Source organism: Chrysochloris asiatica, unplaced genomic scaffold, assembly GCF_000296735.1.
Source record: "Chrysochloris asiatica unplaced genomic scaffold, ChrAsi1.0 scaffold00003, whole genome shotgun sequence".
NCBI lineage: Eukaryota > Metazoa > Chordata > Mammalia > Afrosoricida > Chrysochloridae > Chrysochloris > Chrysochloris asiatica.
The window spans coordinates 34963802-34987546 of NW_006408521.1; the positions used below are offsets into that span (position 1 = coordinate 34963802).

The 23745-nt window shown below is 41.7% G+C and overlaps 1 protein-coding gene across 3 annotated transcripts in view; it reads right to left on the reverse strand.

Moving 5' to 3' along the window:
* Positions 1-23745, reverse strand: part of SORCS1 (sortilin-related VPS10 domain containing receptor 1) — a 749465-nt gene that overhangs the window by 29356 nt on the left and 696364 nt on the right. For all 3 annotated transcript variants that reach the window (XM_006831326.1, XM_006831324.1, XM_006831325.1), the window contains exons 22-24: positions 19079-19191; positions 11975-12106; positions 157-256 (exon numbers count right to left, since the gene is read on the reverse strand). In XM_006831326.1, coding sequence (XP_006831389.1) covers positions 157-256; positions 11975-12106; positions 19079-19191 — 345 coding nt within the window. The remainder of the gene's footprint in view (positions 1-156; positions 257-11974; positions 12107-19078; positions 19192-23745) is intronic.

The following is a 23745-nucleotide window of genomic DNA, read 5'->3' on the forward strand; positions in this document are numbered from 1 at the left end:
AAAATGTCAAGCAAGGGGACCTCCAAAGACAAATGTCAGGTTTCCAATTAGTAGTGGTGCTAACTAGCCTTGCTTATGAGTAAGGAAAAACAAATTTGGATAGCCCTTTGCCAGATACATGAGCCAGAACTATAACCCATGCACAAGGAAACTGACCTGCTGTTAAGTGAGCTGCATGGACAAGAACTTGGACCCCAGGCTTCAGCTCGAAGTGCACCGAGTTTTGGTTGAGCTTGTGGATCAGTAGTTCTGATATCTGAAAAAAGAGGTGTCATAGTTAGTGCCACTAACATTGTCCTATACAAGAGTTAAGTCAAAGTATAGCTACGAGGGTTCCAATTCACACCTGCAGTTATTTCAAACAAATGTGCTGGAACATGTCTGTGAGATCAGTACTGTGCTGATTACTATGCTTTTAGTAATAACCCTTGTCTTAATCTTGGTAGGGTGCTTTCTTTAAAAAGATCCATTCAAAACAATGGCTTCTGAGGGAAGCTGGTGGACCAGTTAAATTCAAGGCAGAGAGGTCAGCTCAGAAAGTTATGGCGACTGTTTTTTGGGGTCTTAAAGGGACCATCTTGATAGATTTTCTTAAATGACATGTGAGGATCGTGGGGCATACTATGGAGAGTTTTTAAGGACATTGGAAAGTGCACTGGTGAGACAAAGGCCGGGAAACTTGCATCAAAGACTGGTTCTGTTCCACCATGGCTGTGCATCGGCTCATTCTTCAAATGAGCAGCAAACACTGTTCTGTAGGAATTTCACTTCCCACAAAAAGGGGAACCTTACCTCATACATCCTAGCCCTGACTTTATCCCTTCCGAGTTCTTTGTTCCTCATACTCAAAGAACTTTTCAAAGGAACACAATTTGAGTCCCTTGAAGATGCCAAATCTGACATTTTGATGAAAAAACACAGAATTATTTGGGGAAGGATTAGAGGATGGAAACAGTACCTTCAGAAGTACATACATCTAGATGAAGCATACGTCTTAGAAACATTTTGATATTTTTGGTTTAATAGAAGGCTCTATGATTTTATAGCAGTACTTTTCACTTAACCTCACATACATATGAATATGCTGAGAAATACTGTGAATACCAAAGTCTCCCAATGTTATAGCGGTGGAAGGTATAAGTCAGTTTTATGTGATTTTCAGTCTTTTTATATTCTAGAATATGCTGTTATAATTACCTCTAAGCATGTCCAGTATCCTAATTGTAATGGTATCTTAATTGCTACAACATAGTTTCTACTCTTTTAATAAAATTATCCTGTGTTATCTTAAAAAAACGATCCCCAGTTTGTTGAGAGAGTATTTGGTATATGGTGGTGGTGGTGATGTGCCATGGAGTTGGTTCTGACTCATTTGTTGTTGTTAAGTGCCGTCGAGTCAGTTCCGACTCATAGCAATCCTGAACAGGGTTTCCCGAGGCTGTAAATCTTTACGGGAGCAGAAAGCCTCATCGTTCTCCTGCGGAGAAGCTGGTAGTTTTGAACTGCTGACCTTGCGGTTCACAGCCCGATTCATAACCACTACGCTACCAGAGCTCCTTGTTCTGACTCATAGTGACCCTATGTATAAGGATTTAAAAGAAGAGTTGTTGTTGTTGTTAGGTGCCACAGACTTGGCTCCACCTCATCTGCATACCACAGGTTGTTAATTGTTGTTGTTGTTAAGTGCTGTCAAGTCGGTTCCGACCCATAGTGACCCTATATAGGGCTTCCGAGGAGCAGCTTGTGAGCTTGAACTGCCAACCCTGCAGTTCAAACGGCTTTACAGTCTGATGCATTAATCCACCGTGCCTCATCAGGATTCCTCTAATTATGATATCACATTCCTCTTTACATAGTCCAGTTTCATGGATTATTTGCTCATCACACAGATTGAAGAAGTACGGTGAAAGAACAAACCCTGGATAAACACCTTTTCTGATTTTAAACCACACAATATCCCCTTGGACTTCTGGCCTGTGGATCAGCACTGGACTGCAAACCACAGGTCAGCAGTTCAAACCCACCAGCTGCTCCTTGGAAGCACTATACAGGGTCGCTTATGAGTCAGAACTGACTTGATGGCACTTACAACAACGATAGCCCTCTGTTTTCCAGAACGCTCAATTTTTACCAGTCTTTATTGTGAAGTGATTTGGGGGGCATTTGAACTGCCAACCTTTTAGTTAGCATATGCATGTTTAACCAATTTGCCATCTGAGGACACTTAATGTTGTTGTTGTTAAGTGCCATCCGAGTGGATTCCGATCAACAGCGACCCTGTATAGGGTTTCCAAGGAGCGGCGGCTGGTGAGCTTGAATCACCAACCTTACAGCTCAGACGACTTTGCAGTCTGACACATTCGCCCACAGTGCCACGACACTGAAGAGTAGCCTTCATTTTATTCTTCTTCGTGCTGCCCTTCTCCCTTGTAAGCCATACCTTGTAGAGCTCACAAAACAGGTGAGCTTCTTGAATGACAACGACTGTTCTGCTAAAATGATAGCTTATTACAGTTAAAGCAAAATACAACCTCATTTTAAGGAATGAATTGGCTTCATGCTTAAGGACATAGGTAACCTGACTGTGGGTATGTAGGGCAGACCCGTGGAACGGTGTGCCACAGAATAGCTAACTCACGAGCTGCTCCTCAAAAACCGCATGCAGGGTCACTATGAGTTAGAACCCCAATTGGACAGCATTTAGCAACAGCAGCATGGGGTCAAGTTGGAATGTAAAGTTAAGGTTTCACAGACAAGGAAACCTGTTTACTTGTTTTAAGTAGAAAACACAACCCAATTTGTTCTGTTTTGCATATACTTTTGAGAAATGTCTGAAAAGCTAACAGGGAAAATAACTCCTATTATGTTTACCAAGGAACTCTGCTGGTGTAATGGGCTATGCAATGGGCTCCTAATCACAAGATCAATAGTTCAAATGCACCATCTGCTCTGAGAGAGAAAGATGAGTTTTTCTGCTCCCATAAAGATGAATAACCTTGGAAACTCTATACAGGATCGCTACAAGTCGGATCCGACTCAGGAGCACATAACCACCACTGCCACCAATTATTTTTATCTGGTTTCCTTGACTTATTTTTAATAGTGTAATAATCAGTTCAAGGAACCCTTGTTGAATAATGGGTTAAGCCCTGGACTTCTAACCACAGATTGTTGGTTCAAACCCACTTAGATTAATATTTACTGTCTTGGGAACTCTAGGGATCAGTTCAAGCAAGTCCCTCAAGGTAACTGAGTTAGAATCAACTCAATGGGAATGTAGTGTCTCTTCCGTCAATTGAATATAAATGTATTATTAAGTCTCACAAATTTCAGACAGGAGGGACCATCGTGTTTGGCTAAGTGAAGGGTCAGTGAAAAGGAAGACGACTTCCAAGGAGGTGGACTGACACCGTGAGTGGCAGCAGCGGCAGGCTCAAACCCAGCTGTGAGGATGGCCCAGGACTGGGCAGTGGAACCAACTCAAGGGCACTGGACAACAACATATGCTTCTCGATACCACTGCTGTTGTTGTTAAGTGCCATTGAGTCGGTTCTGACTCATAGTGACCCTATTTCCAAGGAGCAGCTGGTGGGTTTGAACTGTTGACCTTGTGGTTCACAGTCCAGTGCTGATCCTACAATGTTTTGACATCACTAATTTAGTTAAAATTCTTAATTCTTTTCCCTCCCATTTAATCCACTGTGCGATCAAATGACACCTTGGTCTCTTTGATCAGCTAAGGAGTGGCTGATGGCTTTGTTTTCACACAATCTCTTACAGGAGCCTTTGGTAACAGAACTAAACTGCCCTGGAGATGAACTTCTTTGCTGAAAAACAGAAACTTGGCATGACTGTCAGTGACCCATGCATGAGCACTTGGAATCCAGTGTAAGCTCAGCCTCTCAAACATTGTCATTTGACAAGCAATGCCAAAAAAGTTGAGACTGTAAGAGAATCTGTTGAAAATAACTTTATTCCCTCTATTGTTGTTGTTAAGTGTCATCAAGTCAGTTCTGACCCATAGTGACCCTGTATAGGGTTTCGGAGGAGTGGCTGGTGAGCTTGAACCACCAACAGTGCAGTTAAATGGCTTGGCAGTCTGGCGCATTAAGCCACAGCGCCACACCAGGACTCCATTCCCTCTATTAGGCTACTACTTTTCCTTCGCACTGGGAATCTTCCAAGGGAGTTTCAAAGTGTTCTACAGATCTCCCCTACAAGGCCCTGCCCTCATTATTATAAAATTGGCCCAGGTTTAGAGGAAGTGTGAGTTTCCAGCAGACTGTAAAATAGTTTTCCGCTCTGTGTGCTAAAGTGCCAAAACATACAACTTCTTATTTTATCTTATTATCATTCAATTGGTAGGATTTTTATAGAAATCTGAGAACAGATTCTTTTCAGTAGAAGTCAATCAAAAAGTTTTTGGCTATGAAATACACCGGCATACACCACATGCATCACACACACACAACAAAAAGAAATGTATATATTAAACATGACTGTATATGAAATGTACATCTATTCACATATCATTTATCACACATGTGAAATACATACATGTGTGCACATATATATGCATAAAAGTTCATATCACCAAAAAAATGAAGCACTTGTCAGAAGCAATTAAGGAATTATCCTGTTCATCAAAGTCCATCATCCTGACAAAAGAGAATAATGACATTTCCAGAGAGAAATTCCCTATTCAACCAGTTGAAATATTTATTTCTTGTCTGAGAACATTTTTTTCCCCCTCAAATTAGAAATACAAATAACTAAACCAGAAAATAGAGTTCATCAAAACAACATACTTCTAATTTATAGTCTCCAGGAGAGTCCCCCATGAAAATAATTAACTTTGCAGATTTGTTTTGGTTTACAACACTGCTTCATTGACTTTATCTGTGTCATTTACAAAATTAGGCAGTCTATGCAAAGATAATCTGGTAGTATAAAATATTTTTCATGTACTTAATTTGCATCAAAGGACATGTAATAAGGAACACATATTTTGTGGAAAGGAATTATACACAAGAAACAAAACTAAATGAAATTTACATTGCATAGGAGATTCATCTTAATTAGAACCATGCACTTCCCTATTCAAATAAATGAGTATGCAATACTGTTAACAGACTTGGGCAATATCTTAAAATGTTTTCCATGACATTTGAAGAAGTGTTTATTCAGGATTATTTTCTTAAGGCTATGCACTGTTACATATATTTGCAAGTACATGATGCATGCACTGAATATTTAATATTGGTTGAGTTACTTCTTACTATTTCATCTAACAAAGCTTGTCTTAGGTGTCAGAACATAGCACTTCAAAGACATATTTAAGTTTACAGTTAATATTTGAATATTTGAGATGAGACTTCACCTTTGTTTGGCTCCTAACCCTAGGATATTCTCATTTAAGCATGTTCTTTTAATAATTTCACAAAGAGAGATCACAGCATATTTGGAGTATGGTCCTAGTGTGGCACAGCAGGATAAACACAAGATTTGATGTTCAACCCACGCGTTACTCCTGGGAAACCTTATACAGGGTCAGTATGAGTCAGAACTGACTCCAGGGCACTTAACAACAACAACTAGTGCAGTAGGGTAGAAGATGAAGTAAAAATAGCATTCCATTAATTATGCTGACACACAATTTATAACACCAGCCTCATGCCAGATAATCTATATAAATTAGGCTGTGTTGTTGTTGTTATGTGCCCTGGAGTTGGTTCCGACTCATAGCGACCCTGTACAGGGTTTTCAAGGCTATAAATCTTTACGGGAGCAGAAAGCCTCATCTTTCTCCCGCAGAACAGCTGGTAGTTTCGAACTGCTGACCTTGCGGTTCACAGCCCGATTTGTAACCACTATGTTGTTAAATGGTTTCTGGGGAGTGGCTGGTGGGTTTGAACCACCAGCCTGGTGGTTAGCAGTCTAATGCTGACCGTATAGCACCACAGTAGACTCCATATGTGAAGTACACGAATAAGCAATTGCTAATAATATCCTGGAAGGAGCTCTGGTACCGTAGTGGTTACGAATCGGGCTGCTAATCTCATAGTCAGCAATTCAAAACTACCAGCTGTTCTGTGGAAGAAAGATGTGGCATTCTGCTCCCGTAAAGATTTACAGCCTCAGAAACCCTGTACAGGGTCGTTATGAGTCAGAACCAACTCCACGGCACACAACAACAACAACAATACTATCCTGGAGTCCTGGTGTGACGCTGTGGGTTAATGCGCTGGTCTGCAAATTCAGTTTGATCTGTACGGTTGGCGGTTCAAGCTCACCAGCCGCTCCTTGAAAACCCTATACAGGGTCACTATGGGTCAGAACCAACTCGACGGCAGTTAACATCAACAAGAAATACTATTGCCAAGGTTACCACATTCTATTACCTGAATTAAAGGAACAGCCCAAGCGAGAATAACAGGAACTTTGCTAATAGAGACTACAGTGAAATTATGTGTGATTTCTGAAAGACTGAAACAAGTCTTATTTTTCTGTTTCATTCCAGTGAAAAGTGGGTTGTCTTGACAAATTTCACATATCCTTTTTACTCATCGTTCCTTTTCTGCTGTTAGGGGAAAACATACTCTTCAGTTTATTAGAATGGAAGTGTCTAGCATTGAAACACAAGGAAAGAGAAATTTTAAAACAACAGAACCTTTGATAAGTTTATGAAATGTGTATCCGAAGGGCAGTACAAGTTAAAATACAGACTGAAAATGTGTTTCAACAAATGTGCCAATAACAAAGTTACAGTGGACCACAATGTTTATGCTTGTCTTTGAAGTTGGAAGGAGGAATGTTAGCTCATTGGAACAAAGCATTCTGGTGACCTGTTTAGAGAGATCCTGGCCTGGGGTGGTCTTGGTTACTCCTGATCCTGTTTTGTTGTTGGGGATGATTCAAATAGCAGTTGTGGAATTTTCCTTTTGATGTCAACACAGAAAGCAATCTTTCCCAATTCGTACTAACCAATTCCTAGATTAACTAATTGGGAAAGCCATGTAGCCAACAACTAAATTCTAAGCAACGCTAGTTCACCCAATCTCATTCTTTTTCAGCACAAAAGAATCAGCTTGATTGAAAGGCACAAAAGAATCAGCAAGATGAAGGGGCACAATAAATGAACAAACAAATTGTCAATAAATACTTCTTTCTCTTGGCTTCCTCATTTCCAGTTCTAATCTCCGTCTCCTTGTGCCATATTCCTTTGGTTGAACTTTTACCTACTCTATTTTCAGTGATACTTCCTGCTTTAATAACTTCCTTCTGAGCTCTAATAACAATATTGTTATAATTAAGCTCTCCATGTTAAAAATTCTTGACTGAAAGGACAGGCAATGCGAGGGTGGGGGTGGGGAGGTATATAGAAAACAGTCAGAGGTTATTAGCTATATTAATAATGAATCTTTTAATATATTTAAATGCTGCCATAGACTTCCAGGTGTCCTGGTGTGACATTGTGGGTTAATGTGCTGAACTGCAAAGTCATTTCAACTGCAAAGTAGGCAGTTTAAGCTCACCAGTTGCTCCTTGGAAATCCTATACAGGGTCACTATGGGTCGGAACCAACTCAATGGCACTTAACAACAATAGACTTCATGGATTTTAGATCCTCCATTTGCTAAATGAACACGGAAACACAGCAACTGAGAAGGAAATTCTGTGTTTTGTTTTTTATTTTCATAGTCTTACCCTCTCTTTTTAAATATTCTAAGCACTTTAAGGGAAAAGAAAGACACGTTTACTCCCTATCTATCTAGCACAACCTCCAGCAACCTAGACAAAGTATGGTGGTCTTTCCTCCCTCTAGAGTCAGATACAGATCTGCTCAGCTCAGAGGATTCAAAGAGAAACAGGAGAAAGTATGGTAGTTGAGGGGCAGGGATGCTCCATGCTTGAGCAGCTAGCCTCAGGGGATGTGCTATCCTGATGAGGGCTGCTCAGGGCAAGCAAGCCTCTTCTCACCCACCACAGATCTGAAATGAAGACTGGTGGAACCCTTCCAGACAGGTCACTTGATTAACCCAGTTTGCGTCATCCTGATAACAAGGTCAAGTACTTCTCACTGTGAGGAATTTTCAATTTATTTCACAGATAAGATGGCTCAAGTCAAGCCAACTTCCCTGATGCCCTGGGAATGTTGTCAGAGGAAGCTAAGGGAGGAGAGCCGAGACCCTCTGCTTGGGCCATGCCCTTGCCTTCTTCAGGGCCCAGTGGCTAGGACTGGACTTTTCCCTCATGCTGAGGGTTCTGTGCTTTATCTTTACAAGAAAGGACACAGACTATTAAGAGTAAGAATAAGGCCAACCCTTCCCAACGTCCATTGGACTCAAAGTGCAAACTTCAAGGGAAGGGATTTCTTTTTAGGACTGGTTTTGCTTGGCATTTATCTTAAGTGTTTGTGAAGTGCATTACATTGGCAGTCAGGTGGGCCTCTTGCTGGCACTAGCTGGGGAGCGGCACTGTCTCTGGATGGAGTTGATAAGCGTACTAAACGTAAGCTGGGGTTTCCTGTGGCCATCCCTGCTCTTCTGTGTGTTGGCGTTATTCTCAGGCAGACTTCCCATAAGGGAGCAAAAAAAAAAAAAAAAAAGAGATGGAGAGACTGGGAGAGGGGCAGAAGACAGAGGGGAGTCACTTGATCACATTTTGGGTAGCCCTGAATTAATCCATGCTTTGTATTGTTTTTTGTTTGTGAATTGAGTGAACGTTTACAGGGCAGATCATCACTTTTACATTCAACAAACTTAACTATATTTTTAGAATTCCCACTTAAATTAGCTCATAAATTTACTCTCCCCTCCCCCCAAACCTGCTTGAATTGGGTATCTGTCCATTTCATTAGCAATTTAAAACACGTACACACACAAAAACTCAAAACAAAACCTTTAATATTATCTGCTGGTGTACCAAACGTGTTATCAGAGCCACAAAAGTTAAGCGGTGTTCAAATATGTTGGCTGCAAGGTACAGTGGAAAGGATTTCAAGCATGAGAGCTAGTTACAGAAACAGAAAAAGAATCGGATTGTCCTAAACAGTTCTGTTACCTTGGGCAGCTCGCTTCTCCATGCTGGGGCCTGAAATCTTTCACTTTAAAATCAGTGGGTCACAGAGAAGGACCAAAGAACTCTTCCTAAATGGAGCGCTACCCACTGCCAAGGGGACGCCCTTATTTCACAGGGTTTTTATGTGTGGCTGAGTGTTTTGCTAGTTGATTTCATTGTTGTATTTTTCAATCAATGTAATAATACTTTCTTTGCCCTTGCTGTTGTTAAGTGTCACCAAGTTGGTTCCCAGGAGCAGTTGGTGGGTTTTAAGCAGCAACCTTGCAGTTAGCAGTCCAATACTTAGCTTACAGTACCACAGGACTTCATTCTTATGCCCTAGGTTTAGCTTTTGTTTGGGTTTTGTGTTGCCTTTGGTGTGGATCCTGGAACAGGTTGATTCATTGCAAGCTCCATTAGCAGAGTGACCATCTATAGGTTGGTATTTTGTTTGACCTTAATGCTGCAGACTGCAAAGTAACTTAGGTAGGCTCATCGTAATTTCAAGACATAGTCATTCATTTATGTCTTTTCTTTTTCTAATTATCCTTCTTTCCTCCACTTTGGATCATTTTATTCATTTGTTTACCCCTCAACATTCTCTGTCAGTACATGCTCTTGACCTTAGAAGTCTACTTAAGAACTCTAAACTTTTATTTTGCATTTTCCATATCTTCTCTTCCCACCATGAAATGTGGGATTTCATGTCACCACATCTACCACTTATGGAGCATCTACTACAGGCCAGTACTTTGCTGCATCATTTATTTACTATCTCCCAAATACCCCATCAAATGGTATTAGAGATTGCATTACTTTGGCTAAATTAGCCAACTTTTCTGGTCTCACTTTCCTCTAAAATAGAAGCAATGGATAGCAAAGCTGAATCTGGAAACTTAGGTTCTATTTTTCCAACCCTGTTTTCTTCCTACTGAAATGGCTTGAATCCCTTCATGTATGCCAGATGCTAAGCACATTACACATATAGCATTCGAACAAGCCAGCATCCTTCAGATCTCTGATTAACTGTTTCATCAATGACCAATGAAAGGCTGGCTCAAGAACAATCACTAAGATGTCTTTGAAGAGTCAGCCAAGAGAGTCAGAAAAGAAAGTATAAGCTCAGAGAGAATGAGAGTCAAAGGCAAGAAACTTCCTTTCACAATCAATCAAAGTTTCATACAGCAGACTCTTCTTTTCCGAATTTCCCTTAAGGAAACAACTACGTCTCCCCCCCCCCCCCCCCCCCCCACCATTCGCCACCCCCCTCCCACAGATTTAGAGGAAAAAAAGGAAATTGTGTTAAATAAAAACATACAGATGATGTGATGCCTAGGAAAGTAGTTGGTTCCAAATTTGGATTCACATCTATAATACTTGAAAAGATTATAATGTGGATTTCATGAAAAAAAAAAAAAATCAGTATGATTGTCAAAGGAGGAATCATTCTATATGTTCATAACCAAAGGTTTGGTGTAAGGGCTTACTTCTTCTCTGGGTCCTTAGCAGTGCTGTGAGAAGCTAGAATCCATTTTTCTCCTGCTAAATTGCAGGTGCAGATAATAATTTGTCGACAGTAACAGGAAGCTGAGTGCCAGAGGTGAGCAGGGTCAGATGCAAATCTGATGGGTTACCTGCTGCCCACCCTTCAATTGCAGTTCACTAGGAAATGGGGTTCAACAGGGCTTTCCTTGACATCTCTGTTATTCATTATTTGTGCATGGATAAAATTATAGAGGTGAATCTTCTGCCAAGTAACAAAGTGGCAGTTGAGAGGAAGGTGTATGCTAGGAGGTGGGCCAAGGGGTAATTTAAGGTTGTTGTTAATAAGGCTTTTATAGAAGGTTCTAAAACCATCTTGGAAGACTGAAGAGCATGAGAATAGATTATGGGTTTATTTAAAGTAGATTGAAAAGCTCCCAGTACTGGAGGGGGAAAAGCCAATTTTTTTTTAGTAGCTGAAAAAATCCTATTTTTAACTCATCTGTCTGGAAGACTTCAGAAACTTGAATCATGAGGTTTCTATCAGGGCATTCAGGCCAAGACTAATTATGTTAATTGAATGAGCAAAGGAGAGGAATAACAAAAACAACATAGTGTGGTGCTGTGGGTTAATGTGCTGGGCTGCAAAGTCGGTTTGAACTGCAAGGTCAGGTGTTCAAGCTCACCAGTCACTCCTCAGAAACCCTATACAGGGTAGCCATGGGACGGAACCAACTCAACAGCACTTAACAACAACAACAACATAGAGAAGGGACAATCTTTTGAAGTTAAAATGAGGAGAAACTTGACTATGGGGACCAGAAGACAAAGTGAAAGAAATATGCCCACACATACACACAAATATTCCAGAAGATGATGGAGATGGGAAGAAGACGGATCACTGCATAGAAAGTAGAGGTCCTCTGAAGTCAGTATTTATTACTATAAACCAAATCAGGCCATCATCATGTGGTGGTAATAAAAGAATGAATACTTTATACATGATGCATGCCATACCTTTCCCAAAATGCATATATCCTGCCATTAGACTCCTATGGCACTGTTGTTATGGGAATTCTTGTGATGCTGTGATGACACTCTTGCGCTGGTTCATTGCCTATGTGTCATTCCCTATGTGTCATTCATTCCCTATGTGTCATTCAATTATCTTGGACAGCGTTTCATGTTAGTACTCACAGATATATCGAATTCAGTGTGAATACTGCAGAGTATTCCATAGTGCAGGGATACTGATTAATTTAGGCAGTCCCTATAATAAACTCTCTTGTGTTTCTTTTTAAGGCTGTAGTTAGGGTCACCACTTTACAAACAACAAATTAAGGACCAGAAAGTCCAAGGCCCAACAAACAGCTAGGGCCTTCCCTCTCAACCCAAAACCCACAGAGACCCCTTCAAGCTGCTGAGGACTCACCTGCTCCAAGTCTTCCACGGAGCGTTTGCTTTCTTCTATTGAGTCCTGATAGGGTAAGACAAAGAGCTCAGCAGCAGTGGGCAAACCAGGAAGCACGGCCACCAAGATGTGCTGGCCGGGAACCCCTGTGGCCTGAGGGAGAGACAGAGAGGCTCGTATAAGTTCTGAAGACAGCACAGCCAAGAAGGGAACAGGATGATGAAAAGGGACCAGGTATTTGTCAAGGGGTCAGGGGACTCAAAGGAGTGCTGCTAGGAGGAAGTGGAAGCAGGCCCTGTGCACAGTGGCAGGAAGGGGCTGCCAGAAGCAGCAATAGGGCTGGAGTGTGGCTCTTAGAGTCAGATTTGGAGGTTTATTTAAAGCTCCAACACCTGAGACCTTTCACAACTGTAAATTGTATCTGCATTACCCCAAATAAAAATTGGGGGCAATAAGAGTCCTTGCAGCTTCAAAAGGTAATTTTGAGAATTAAATGAGTTGCATGTGAAGTATTTATAATATTGCCTAGTGGCACTGTAGGATAAGCACTTGACCATAAGGTCGGTTTGAACCACAAGGTCAGCTGTGAGTCCAACTGCAAGGTCGTTATGAGTCAAACTGACTCGATGGCACTTCATACTTAATGTACTTACTAGCACACAGTGAGGATTTCAATATTAGCTCCATGTGCTGGAATGCATCTGTGGGCTGGAGGCCTGGAGGAGACCAGCACCTCTCATACCTTCACTTTTTCTAACCTAGTTTTTCCCCCCTATCCTGGAGTTACTGCGTAGATCCACCTGCTGTATCTTAAATCTCCTAACCTAGTAAGGTCTCTGCCCACACTGCAATCCTCAGACAGCTCCTGACTTCTCTGCAGTATGGAATCCTGGTGACCAGAACCTGTTTGATGATGCCCTTCACTTTGCCATGTTGACTTTTACAATATCTTTTCACCTTTCAGACTGCTATGCCTCTGTCTCCTTGTCCAGCCTCTTTCACTGTTAAAATATAGATGTCACTCAAGGATGTCCTATACATCTGCTCGGTCCTGTATCTAAAGGTTTCTTCTGATTCCTCTCTCTAGAAAGTTCTAGGGTTATTAGGAATCAGATCAACTTTTTTTTCTTAGGCGGGCAATCAGACTTCACCACTTGGTTATTTCACCAGAACTTCCAACAAACGTCAAAAAAACACACAAATGAATACTCTTTATTTCAAAACCAACAACCTTCATTCTGCATTTGGGCTAACAGAAGCTGTCCTTTCCTAGACCCCTGGCTTGAAGCCTTATCTTCACTTCTGGTACCATACTCTTCTTCCCTTTACCATCTCCAATTAGTCATATGATGAATCGATAGTCACATTAACCATTCTATCTGTTTTTGTTAACATCTATTATTAATATTCCAATTTTGCTGCTGTACTTCCAACTCTGAGGTTTTATACTAACCTTGTCATTTTCAGGATACATGCTATTTCTTCCTGATTTGTCTTCCCTTAGTTCAACTCAGATCATGTTCTAAACATTTACAATATTTCCCTTTTCTAAGTGGAATCCTGCTATGGCATTGTATGTAGTACAATTACTGGACTGTTAACCACAAGGTCGGTGATTCAAACCCACCAGTGATTGGAACCCACTGGTGACTGGAAACTCTATAAAGGATTGTTATGAGCTGGAACCAACTCAATGGCACTTAACAACAATGATAAATGGATTAAATATACATTCAAAGCCTTCTGCAATGTGATCCCATCCTTTCTCTGGCATCTAATTATACAAGAATCATACATGCATCCTGTGCTACACCACAATTTATCAACATTCCAGTCTTCCTGCAAATATTTCTGCGCATGTCAACTCCACCCAGAACACTTTTCCTCTGCATTTGATGATGGGACCCTACTTTATGCTTTATGAGTCGTTTTGTTGTTGTTAAGTACCGAGAAGTCGGTTCTGACTCACAGTGACCCAACATAGGGTCTCCGAGGCTGTAAATCTTTATGGGAGCAGACTGCCTCATTTTCCTCCCGCAGAACCTCTGGTAGTTTCGAACTGCCGACCTTGAGGTTAGCAGCCAGTCTTAGAGTCTAATTATTCCAGTACATTTTTCATTATTTTCCAGCTAGGTGTTTGTTTGTCTCTGAACTCTACAGCTTACACTTTTTTAGAAGTTGAAGGAAGAAAGTAACATATGTCAAGCTTTGTGTTAGGCTACTAAGCAATCCAATTGTATGCAGCTCCCACAACACGGTGAAACAGGTATTTTTTTATCTCACTTTGCAGGTGAAGGTATTGCACAGGTTAGGATCTTCATGAAGCAGACATTGCATTTAATATGAGGGTGTTTATTAATGATTTCTCTTAAGATAAACACCTGAGGGAGCGAGACAAGGAAGGAGCAATGAGCAGAGGAAGAAGATGAGTTATCCTGTATGCTGAAGACAACCTCAAGAGCTATACCACTGGGGAGTTCCTGAGCCCATCAGAGTTGTCTCAAGTTGGGCTGAGATGGCCGAGCCTTTATAGAACTGCTTCAGTCCATCGTTCGGCATGGACCACCATGGAAAGGGGCATGACCTGGGGCAAGGGAATTCACTATAATTGAGGCAATTCAGGAAGGGGCCGAAGCCTCTGACCACATCACTCCCAGGAACTGGGACAACAATTCCCAACTGAATGGGGATCCGAATGCATCTCTGGTACCATCATAGGAAACACAGATGTAGGGAGGTTAATGAGTTATACATTTGCATAGGGTGTAGTGAAGCTGAGTTTGAATTCTAATCTTACTATATAGGGTGTTCTCTTAACCACTAGTCTATAGCTTCCTTCTCCTGATGCTTATCAAATACTAGCTCCTCAGGCTGCTAACCTCAAGATCGGCAGTTCAAAACTACTAGCTGTTCTGTGGGAGAAAGATGAGGCTTTCTGCTCCCATAATGATTTGCAGGCTCGGAAACCCTGTGCAGGGTCACTATGAGTCGGAACCGACTCCACAGTACTTAACAACAACAACATTACAGCTAAGCACATACAGATTTATGCCTTGTTGTTGTTAAGTGCCGTCGAGTCGGTTCCGACCCATAGCGACCCTGTACAAGGTTTCCGAGGGTGTAAATCTTTACAGGAGTAGAAAGCCTCAACTTTCTCCCACAGAGCTGCTGGTAGTTTCGAACTGCTGACCTTCAGGTTCATAGCCCGATTCGTAACCACTATGCTACCAGAGCTCCTTTATGCCTTAACTGATGTTAAACATCAGAATGATCTTCATTATATAGAAAGGGCTCAAGAAACATTTATTAAATGACAATGTTTCAAGATGCCTCGCATCACTGGACTCAGAAATTTCACTGAGATGGAAGGCACTTGAATTTTTCTTGGGTTAATTTCTCACCCTTTACCACACAGAAACATCTGTAAACAGTTATTAAAAATTAGAAAGTACAATGTACACATGATGAATCTAGGATAATGGGAAGCTATCAAAAATGAAATAGAACACGAAGATCAATATCCTAGGTTTGGCAATTATGTAATGATGTAATCATCTTCCATGATATAATACCTGATATTATCAGCCAATCCATTGTAAGGGGAGTTTCCTTTGGGGTGTGGCCTTCCTATGTTTTGTTAGGTGCCATTGAGTCGGCACTGACTCATAGAGACCCTATGCACAGCAGAATGAAATACTGCCAATCCTGTTTTATATATATACACACACACACATACGGAGCTCTGGTAGCGTAGTGGTTACAAATCGGGCTGTGAACCTGAAGGTCAGCTATTCGAAAACTACCAGCTGTTCCACAGGAGAAAGATGAGGCTTTCTGCTCCTGTAAAGATTTACAGCCTCGGAAACCCTGTACACAGGGTCACTATGAGTTGGAACTGACTCCACGGCACCTAAGCATCACCACCACCATATATATATATATATATATTCTAGCTTACTGGCTTGCTCTGGATCCTGTCCATGGCTCATCATCATTTTGTCTCTGGTTCTTGGGATTTGGCAGCCTTGGCAGCTTGTGAACCAACATCTTACCTTCTAATCTTTGATTCATTAGCCCCTTCAACTATGTAAGTAAAGAGAAGCCTCCAGTTTGACACCTGACCCTCAGATTTGAGTCTTGCCAACTTCTGCAACTGAGTGAGCTATTTCCTTGATATATATATTGGTGTGGTGTTGAAAAACAAACACAAAAGATGAACTGGTGAACTCAAGGTCAATGGTTCAAATCCACTATCTCCTTCTCAGAAACCCTATACAGTGTCACTATGAGTCGGAATTGACTCAACGACACTTAAGAAGGATATATATATTTATTAATATTCAAAATATCAATATCTATAGACCAAGTATTGGTGAAAATCAAAGCTCTGGATTATGTTGTACAATTTTGTCATAGATTTGAAGCACAGGGAAGCTGCCAGATTGATCTTGCTTTCACTAGACTAAGTGGCAAAATAAAGAGATGAATCAGGACTTCAGAGTCACATTTCAAACACTGCATAAGAAGCCTGAAAGTTATCACTTACTGCTTTATTTCTTGTAATAACAGAGCTGATATTTCAAAAAATCAAACCAGAGTCCGATAATAGGAGTGGCTTAGTTACAATACCATTTGAAGTCCCCCTTCAAATGGTATCTGATGTTAAAGTGAAAGCATTGATTGGGAAGAAACAGGACCCTAAAACTTGGGATAGGGACTTATGGGCATATAAGCAGGCATTTTGGACATTGAGTCCCTAAATTGCATTGAATCACTCCCAGTAAGAGAGCCAGCCCTCACATCTTCATTTTAGATTAACTCAGCTGTACTTGGTGCTTTGAGATAGTGTCTGAGGCAGGTACCTTAAAAGATATTGCCAAACCACAGACAACATGCATGCCCCAATCAAGCTGACACACAACCTTACCTATCATAACATTCAATTAAATATTTCACTGTGACTTGTCAATACAAAAGCTTCTTTGAAGAGGTAAAGGTAACTAGTTTTATATCAAATACATAATAGGAAGACCATGAGAAATACGCTGATTTCACTTGTAAGGTTTATTAAACAATGTGGTACTACACTGACAGTGTGATACCACAGGACTTAACAAAGTGACACCCCTCCCCCCACCCAAATAATTACTGATCTCAAAGACAAAAGTGGGTCTGGGAACCAAGGCCTGGGGAAGCAGCATCTTGGGATTTGTTGACCTGAAGGCCTTAATAACTGGAAGGCATTAACCTCACCACAACTACCATACAGTTTTGGAAAGTAGTGAACCAATTCATTTATTCTGCCTTTAGCTGGTTTTGCTATGCAGCAGTCTAGAAATATGAGCAGTGATTTTTAGGTTACTGGTCAGATGGTGAACAGGTGAAGATTCGGAGCATCTGATCCCTGGATAATGAGTATGGAGAAAAATCAGACTGGAAATCTACTTATTGCTGACCTAGTGCCAGGTTGATAAATCACCTGGGAGAGTTTGACTGTCACCTGGGAGATCTACAGGGATGTGGGTCTCCAGAATGCTGCATACTGAAGGAGGCTGGCACTGAGGTCATCGAAGGGAGCCATCTCTTTTGAACAGCCGAAGAGATAAAATAGCGGTCACACCCTGGACAGGACAACAGGCAGCTCCAAGGACAAAAAAGGCTTATTTCAGTTGAATATGTAGTGTTCACAATGGTTAGTTACTAATCATGCCAAGGATGCTGAGAGCCATGAAGACAGCGCCATGTGAGGTACCCTGAGGCACATGAAGATGCCCCTTCTCTGCTCCAGTGTTGCTCCACCCAGCCCTGTTATCCTACATAGCACAGAAAGGGACAGCCATCAAATGGAGTGGCTTAGAAACCCCACAATCAAAATTCAAACTTAGATCATCTGAGTTCAGAGCTTGAATTTTAATTTTATAACCTTGGGCATTCAATCTAATGTCTCTGAATTTGGATTCCTCACCTGTGGACTGAGGATAATCATATCTACTTTATAAGGTGATTTTGTAGATTAAATATGTGAACGTTTTGAAGCATAGAGAATACCTGAAATATTATCTAAGTGTGCTAAACCCATGTCAGCAAAGGTGATAGAAACAATTATGAAGATAGGGAAGGTTAGCTAGAGGCTGGATGGAGAACCTATTTAAAGAGCGGGGGTTATCTGAGCTCCCATATCTCCTCATCTCTTGGTGTCATGTGACTTCATAATACTGGGTGCAAACAGGAGAAAACATGTACTGAACACTTTAAGTTGAATTGTCTTCTGGGTTAAAAAATATTCTTGGGAGATGTAGCTCATTTATGATTTTTTAGCATCGTATAATAAATTCCAGGAGATGGGTGGCTGTCCCATTCCTTTGTTCAGTCATGAAAGTGGAGTATACCGGGAGAAGAGATGCCAGAAATAAAGTGCTGTCTCAAATTGTCCATGTTAATTTCTCAGAGAGGAGTAAGCCATACCTCCTTCGCATTTTCCTAGGAATCTCAGAAGGCTGTGTTGCATGTATAAAATTCCAGGCATTGAGATCAGACTTAAAATGTGCACATTATCCACCTATTAGATGTGAGACTTGGGGCAAATTCCTTTGCTTCTCTAATCCTAAATTGCCTTCTCTGTTAAATGGGGATTATGACCGCTTTCTCTTGGAGCTGTTGCAGGAGAGGGATACCTTTAAAAGCACTGGGAGAGATCATATGCCCTGAGTGCTTTCTGTAATGTTTGTTTGCATGGTGGCGCATTCTAATCTTACTCAACTCTGAGAACCTTGATGTGTCCCTTCATTATTATGTGCAGCAGCTGACTTCACTAATGACCTGATGGAGGCCTTTGCTCTGTGTGTCATAAACATCTATGGTTGTCTCCTTACTCTTCAAGCAGAATAAATTCAGAGGGCAGGGACCATGGGTCTGGGTCCTGTTTGCATACCCACCATCACATCTATGATACGTCTACGTGTGTGGCACTCAGCAAGGAAGATATCATCTCAGACAGATGAACTAAACCTCTATGGACTTCAGCTCCTTCCTGTCACTTCTGTATATGGGGGTCCCTCACCATGAAGCTCTGCAAGGACAGAGGGAAAATGTGCCTGGGCAGGAGAAGGCACTATTTACACTTACTTCCACCAGGGATTTTTTGATGACTCGGCTGATGTCCCTCCTCCACTCAGGGATGTCCGGATTGTAGTCGTCTAGGTTTGGAGAAAAGGATAGGCGAAAGGACCGGAATTCCTCTGGGGATACAACAGCAGAAGGAATTCATGAGTGAATCACTTCTTCCAAAAAGTCTCATGATTTAGATCTTAGACAAAGCCCTAAAGAAGGGTCTCTTTCACCCCCAGTCTCTGAAAAGACTTTTAGACTATAAATCCAGTACCTTGTCCCTGCTATCTCCCTAGCTCCTGATGTTCCAGCCCCAAACCCTAAGACTTATTGGGCATTCCAGGCTCTGGCCCACTCCTATCTCATCTTGTTCCTAGTTCTTGACTCTACCTGATCTGGACTTCCCTGAATGCATCACAGGTTCATGACTCTGCATTAGTGATCTCCCATCTAGACTTTTCCATCCCCCACTGTCCACACACAACAGCATGATACTCTAACTCGAGCCTTTCCCAACTACCTACATAGCCCATATTTTAATTTTCTATTTTTGTTGGTACCACTGTATTTTACACATCCCTTTATGAATATTGTATGATGTTATAATAATTCTTATTATGTGGTAGCGTAGTGGTTACAAATCGGGCTGCAAACCTTAGCAGTTCGAAACTACCAGCTGTTCCGCGGGAGAAAGATGAGGCGTTCTGCTCCTGTAAAGATTGACAGCCTCGGAAACCCTGTACAGGGTCGATATGAGTCAGAACCGACTCCATGGCACATAACAACAACAATTATGTGATTATGTAATAAGTATCCACGTACTGTTCTATTACTGTTTTTTGACTGCAGGGCAATTTGCTATAATGGACTTTTAGCTCTTTAATTTAGGGCTTTATGAGTTTACTCTGTAGCCCCTCAGTGAATCTAGGTTCTCTGCAAAGTAGTCTCCAAGATGGGATGAAAAGAGCAAGAGTCTTAGGAGTAAATTGCCTAACAGAGAACATGGGAAGGAGTCCACAGGAGGTTCCAATAAACCATGATGCCAAAAAGATATTAAATACAACACTAAGTGAGAGAGAGTTGGAAGGAAGGTTTAGCAGAAGTCTTCTCCACCTCTATACAGTCTCAGCAAGACTGTCAGTGGCTCTTTGAGCCAAAGTCACCGGCAGAAGAGGCAGTCCCTCATTTCCTGGGAATGAGTCTGTGTTAAAAGCGCTGCTGGTTTCGGTCATCAGCTGGGAACAGCTCATGCAAAGCATGGTCTTCATGCCAGACTGGTGGTGGCTTTTGGAGTCCAGCTCCTTGGTCATTTACAGTCTCTGTAGTTGGAGGTCTAAAATCATTTACTGTTGAGTTGGCTCTAACTCATGATGGCCCCATGTTCGTCCCAGCAGAACTGTGCTCCATCAGGTTTTCAGTGGCTGATTTTTCAGAAGCAGATCTTTTCTTTTGAGGGACCATAAGGTAGATCTGAATCTCTAGCCTTCTGGTTAAACCTCTGCAACCATTAGCATCACCCAGGTGCTGTGCTGGCGGTCTGAGAGGTACAGTCTTCTGGCCTCCACAACCCCTGTCCCAAAATAGTCTTTGATACTTGCTAAGGAGCTCTGGTAGCGTAGTGGTTACGAATCGGGCTGTGAACCTTAAGGTCAGCAGTTCGAAACTACCAGCCACTCTGTGGGAGAAAGATGAGGCTTTCTGCTCCAATAAAGATTTACAGCCTCAGAAACCCTGTACAGGGTCACTATGGGTTGGCACCGACTCAGCGGCACTTAAAAACAACAACTCTCTGATTCAAGGTCAGCAGTTCAAGCTCACCAGTCGCTCTTCATTAATCCTATACAGGGTCGCTATGGGTAGGAACCAACTCAATGGCAACCACAACAACAACTCTCTGATTACTTCACTCCCCTAAAGCCTGCTAGTAGCTCTCTAGCATTTAGAATAGAATTCAGATTCTTACCTCCATCTTCATAGACTTCCTCACCTTTCTCCTGTCCTCCCGGAATTCTCTGCACTCTCCATCTGCTCCACGACCCTGTCCTTCTCCCATCCCTTAATCCCAGGGTACTCCTTCCAACCTCAGGGCACCTGGGACTTCTTCTCATCATTCAGTCTTTCTCTGGAGGGACCTCCCCCATTATGAAGCTCAAGTCACCTTTATTCCACGCACCACAGGCACTTTCATCATATGACCCTATGTGATTGTGTCTTCAGACTCACCTCTAGTCTTAATTGTGTTATTTCTGCATTTACCCGCAATATAACAAATTATAAAGTCTATAAGGGCAGGATGCACAGTAGACATTCAGCTAATCTGTGATTTATTTAATGCATGCTTATTGAATAAATAAACGTACAAATTACACTGGAGACCCTTTGGAATTTTTGTAGTTACTTATTCAACAAACATGCATTTTTTAAAAAATATATATATATTTAGCTTTAAAACCCACAGTAGAAAGCATGTCCTTGTGTTTCAGAAGGGGTTAAGAAGTATCAGGAATTTCTAGTCTCCATTCTGGAAGCATAAACAGCCACTTGTGTATTTCCTAACAATGCTAAAGTGTTATCAAACACATGCTTTGACGATTCTTACATTACAATGTGTGCATTTGAAGCAGTTACCCTATTCCTAAGACATATTTTTCAAAGCTTGACTATTTTATGAGTCACTGGCTACCTATGTGAATATCACCGCCTCAGCTCTGATGGAGAATAATGAAATGCATATTAATTAGTAGCGTGGTAAATGGCAACACTGAGGAGCCAACCACTGAGCCCCAACTTTTCTCTTTGAAGATATAAGTTTATGTCATTATCATAGTCCCCCACCCGAACTTCGAACCAAACAGCTGAGACTTTATCTACAACTAAGGGAGAATGTTTGCCTCAGTAAAAGGATGTAAATGAGAAAACGGATAGCACTCGCTCCATAATTACTTAATATGCTAAGTAGCAAGGCAGGGAGGGAGAATGTCTAGAAACATATAGGGGACACGTGTGGGAGAACTGGAAAGGGTAAACACCAATAATATAGTTTTTAGCTTTTGGATTTTGTGGTTTGTTTTTTTTTTTCCTAGCAGCTGCTTAAAGAGATGAATTCTATAATTTCTCTCTCTCTCTTCCCTCCCCACACCCCCCCACATACACTATTTGAAAGCAAGTCTGTGCCTTGAAGCAAATTAGGCAAAAGCAATGCAAATTTAGTTTTCCTTCCTGCAGCCTTCTGTGAGGTTGTGAGTAAGTAACCTTCCTCCCTCTGTCAACTTCCCATGTAAGATGCCGCCTTACTCACACTCATCCTCAAAACTTCCTAATCACATACATGGGAGTGCGGTGGCTCTGTAAGGTAAGCACTAGACTGAGGCAGTTTGAGGCCACCAGTCAGTGATTCCAGTCCATTAGAGGAGGCTTTCTGCTCCCGCTAAGGCCTACAGCCTCAGAAACCCTATCTATACAGGGTAGCTATGAGTGGGAAGCTACACAACACCATTTAATCAACAACAATCACATCCATGGAGTCCTCAGATGAGATGGTGCAACTGGTTAACGCACTCATCTGCTAATCAAAAGGCTGATGGTTCAAGCCCACACAGAGGTGCCCTGAAAGATCTGGTGATCTAATTCCAAATAAATCAGTCACTACAAGCCCTATGGAGGACAGTTCTGTTCTGCCACACATGGGTGACCATGAATTGGGGTTGATTCAATACCAACTGGTCTTGTTTTTAACCACTAACGTGGGATTCTAAACTACTCATCTAAAAAGACAAATTGAAGATGGTTGATGGTTGAGAAATCTGGTTGGGGAGAGGGAGGTATTACTTCATGTGCCCATGCATGTAATGAAGGGAAGGGAGATTAACTACTGGAGAAAGGATGACCCACTCTTGGATAATCCTTTTAAAGAGATTGTAGGAGGTGGAAGGTAGTGAAGAACATTTCCTCTGGATTCAGAATTCTTGGGCTGCTAAACGCAAGGCTGGTGGTTCAAACCCACCAGGTGCTCCATGGACACAAGATGAGACTGTCTGTATAGAGTCTTAGAAACCCTAGGGAGTTTCTACTCTGTCCTATAGAATTGCTCTGAGTGGGAATCAATTCGGTGGCAGTGGGTTTGGTTGGTTTTGGTAGGTTTGATCAATAGACTTTGTATGTTCTCATGTGTAAAACAGGGACAATTATAGACTGTTTCTCGTAACTCTTTTTAGAGGACTTCATGAAACAGATCACATCAAATGCTTAGAAAAGAGCTTCATCTATGTTCATTACAACCAGCATCACCACCTTGATTATTCTTAGACCTGTCCCTAAAGAGTGGAATGATTTTTAGCCACTCATTTCTCATGTCTGGACTATAGTTGCTTTTCTGTAAAATGATGGGGCTGGAGCAGATAAGCCCAAAGACCTTCCAATTTTATGATTCTCTCTAAAATTCTAATGGGGCGGGGTTTGCCAGTATGCATAATGAAGAGAAGGACATCTAAGGGACTAAAGGGTCAGTATCCATTAGTGCTGCCAGTGAGGCCAAGGAGAGGAAAGAAAAAGAGCATCAGAAGGAAAAGCAACGAGAGCCAGTTAAGCAGAGGAGACGCAGTGCGTGGATGCAGGCTAGATAGGTTAGGCTGCATGCCCGCCTTCACAACTTAATAGCTGGGGGGTCTGTTATGTCTACGAACAAT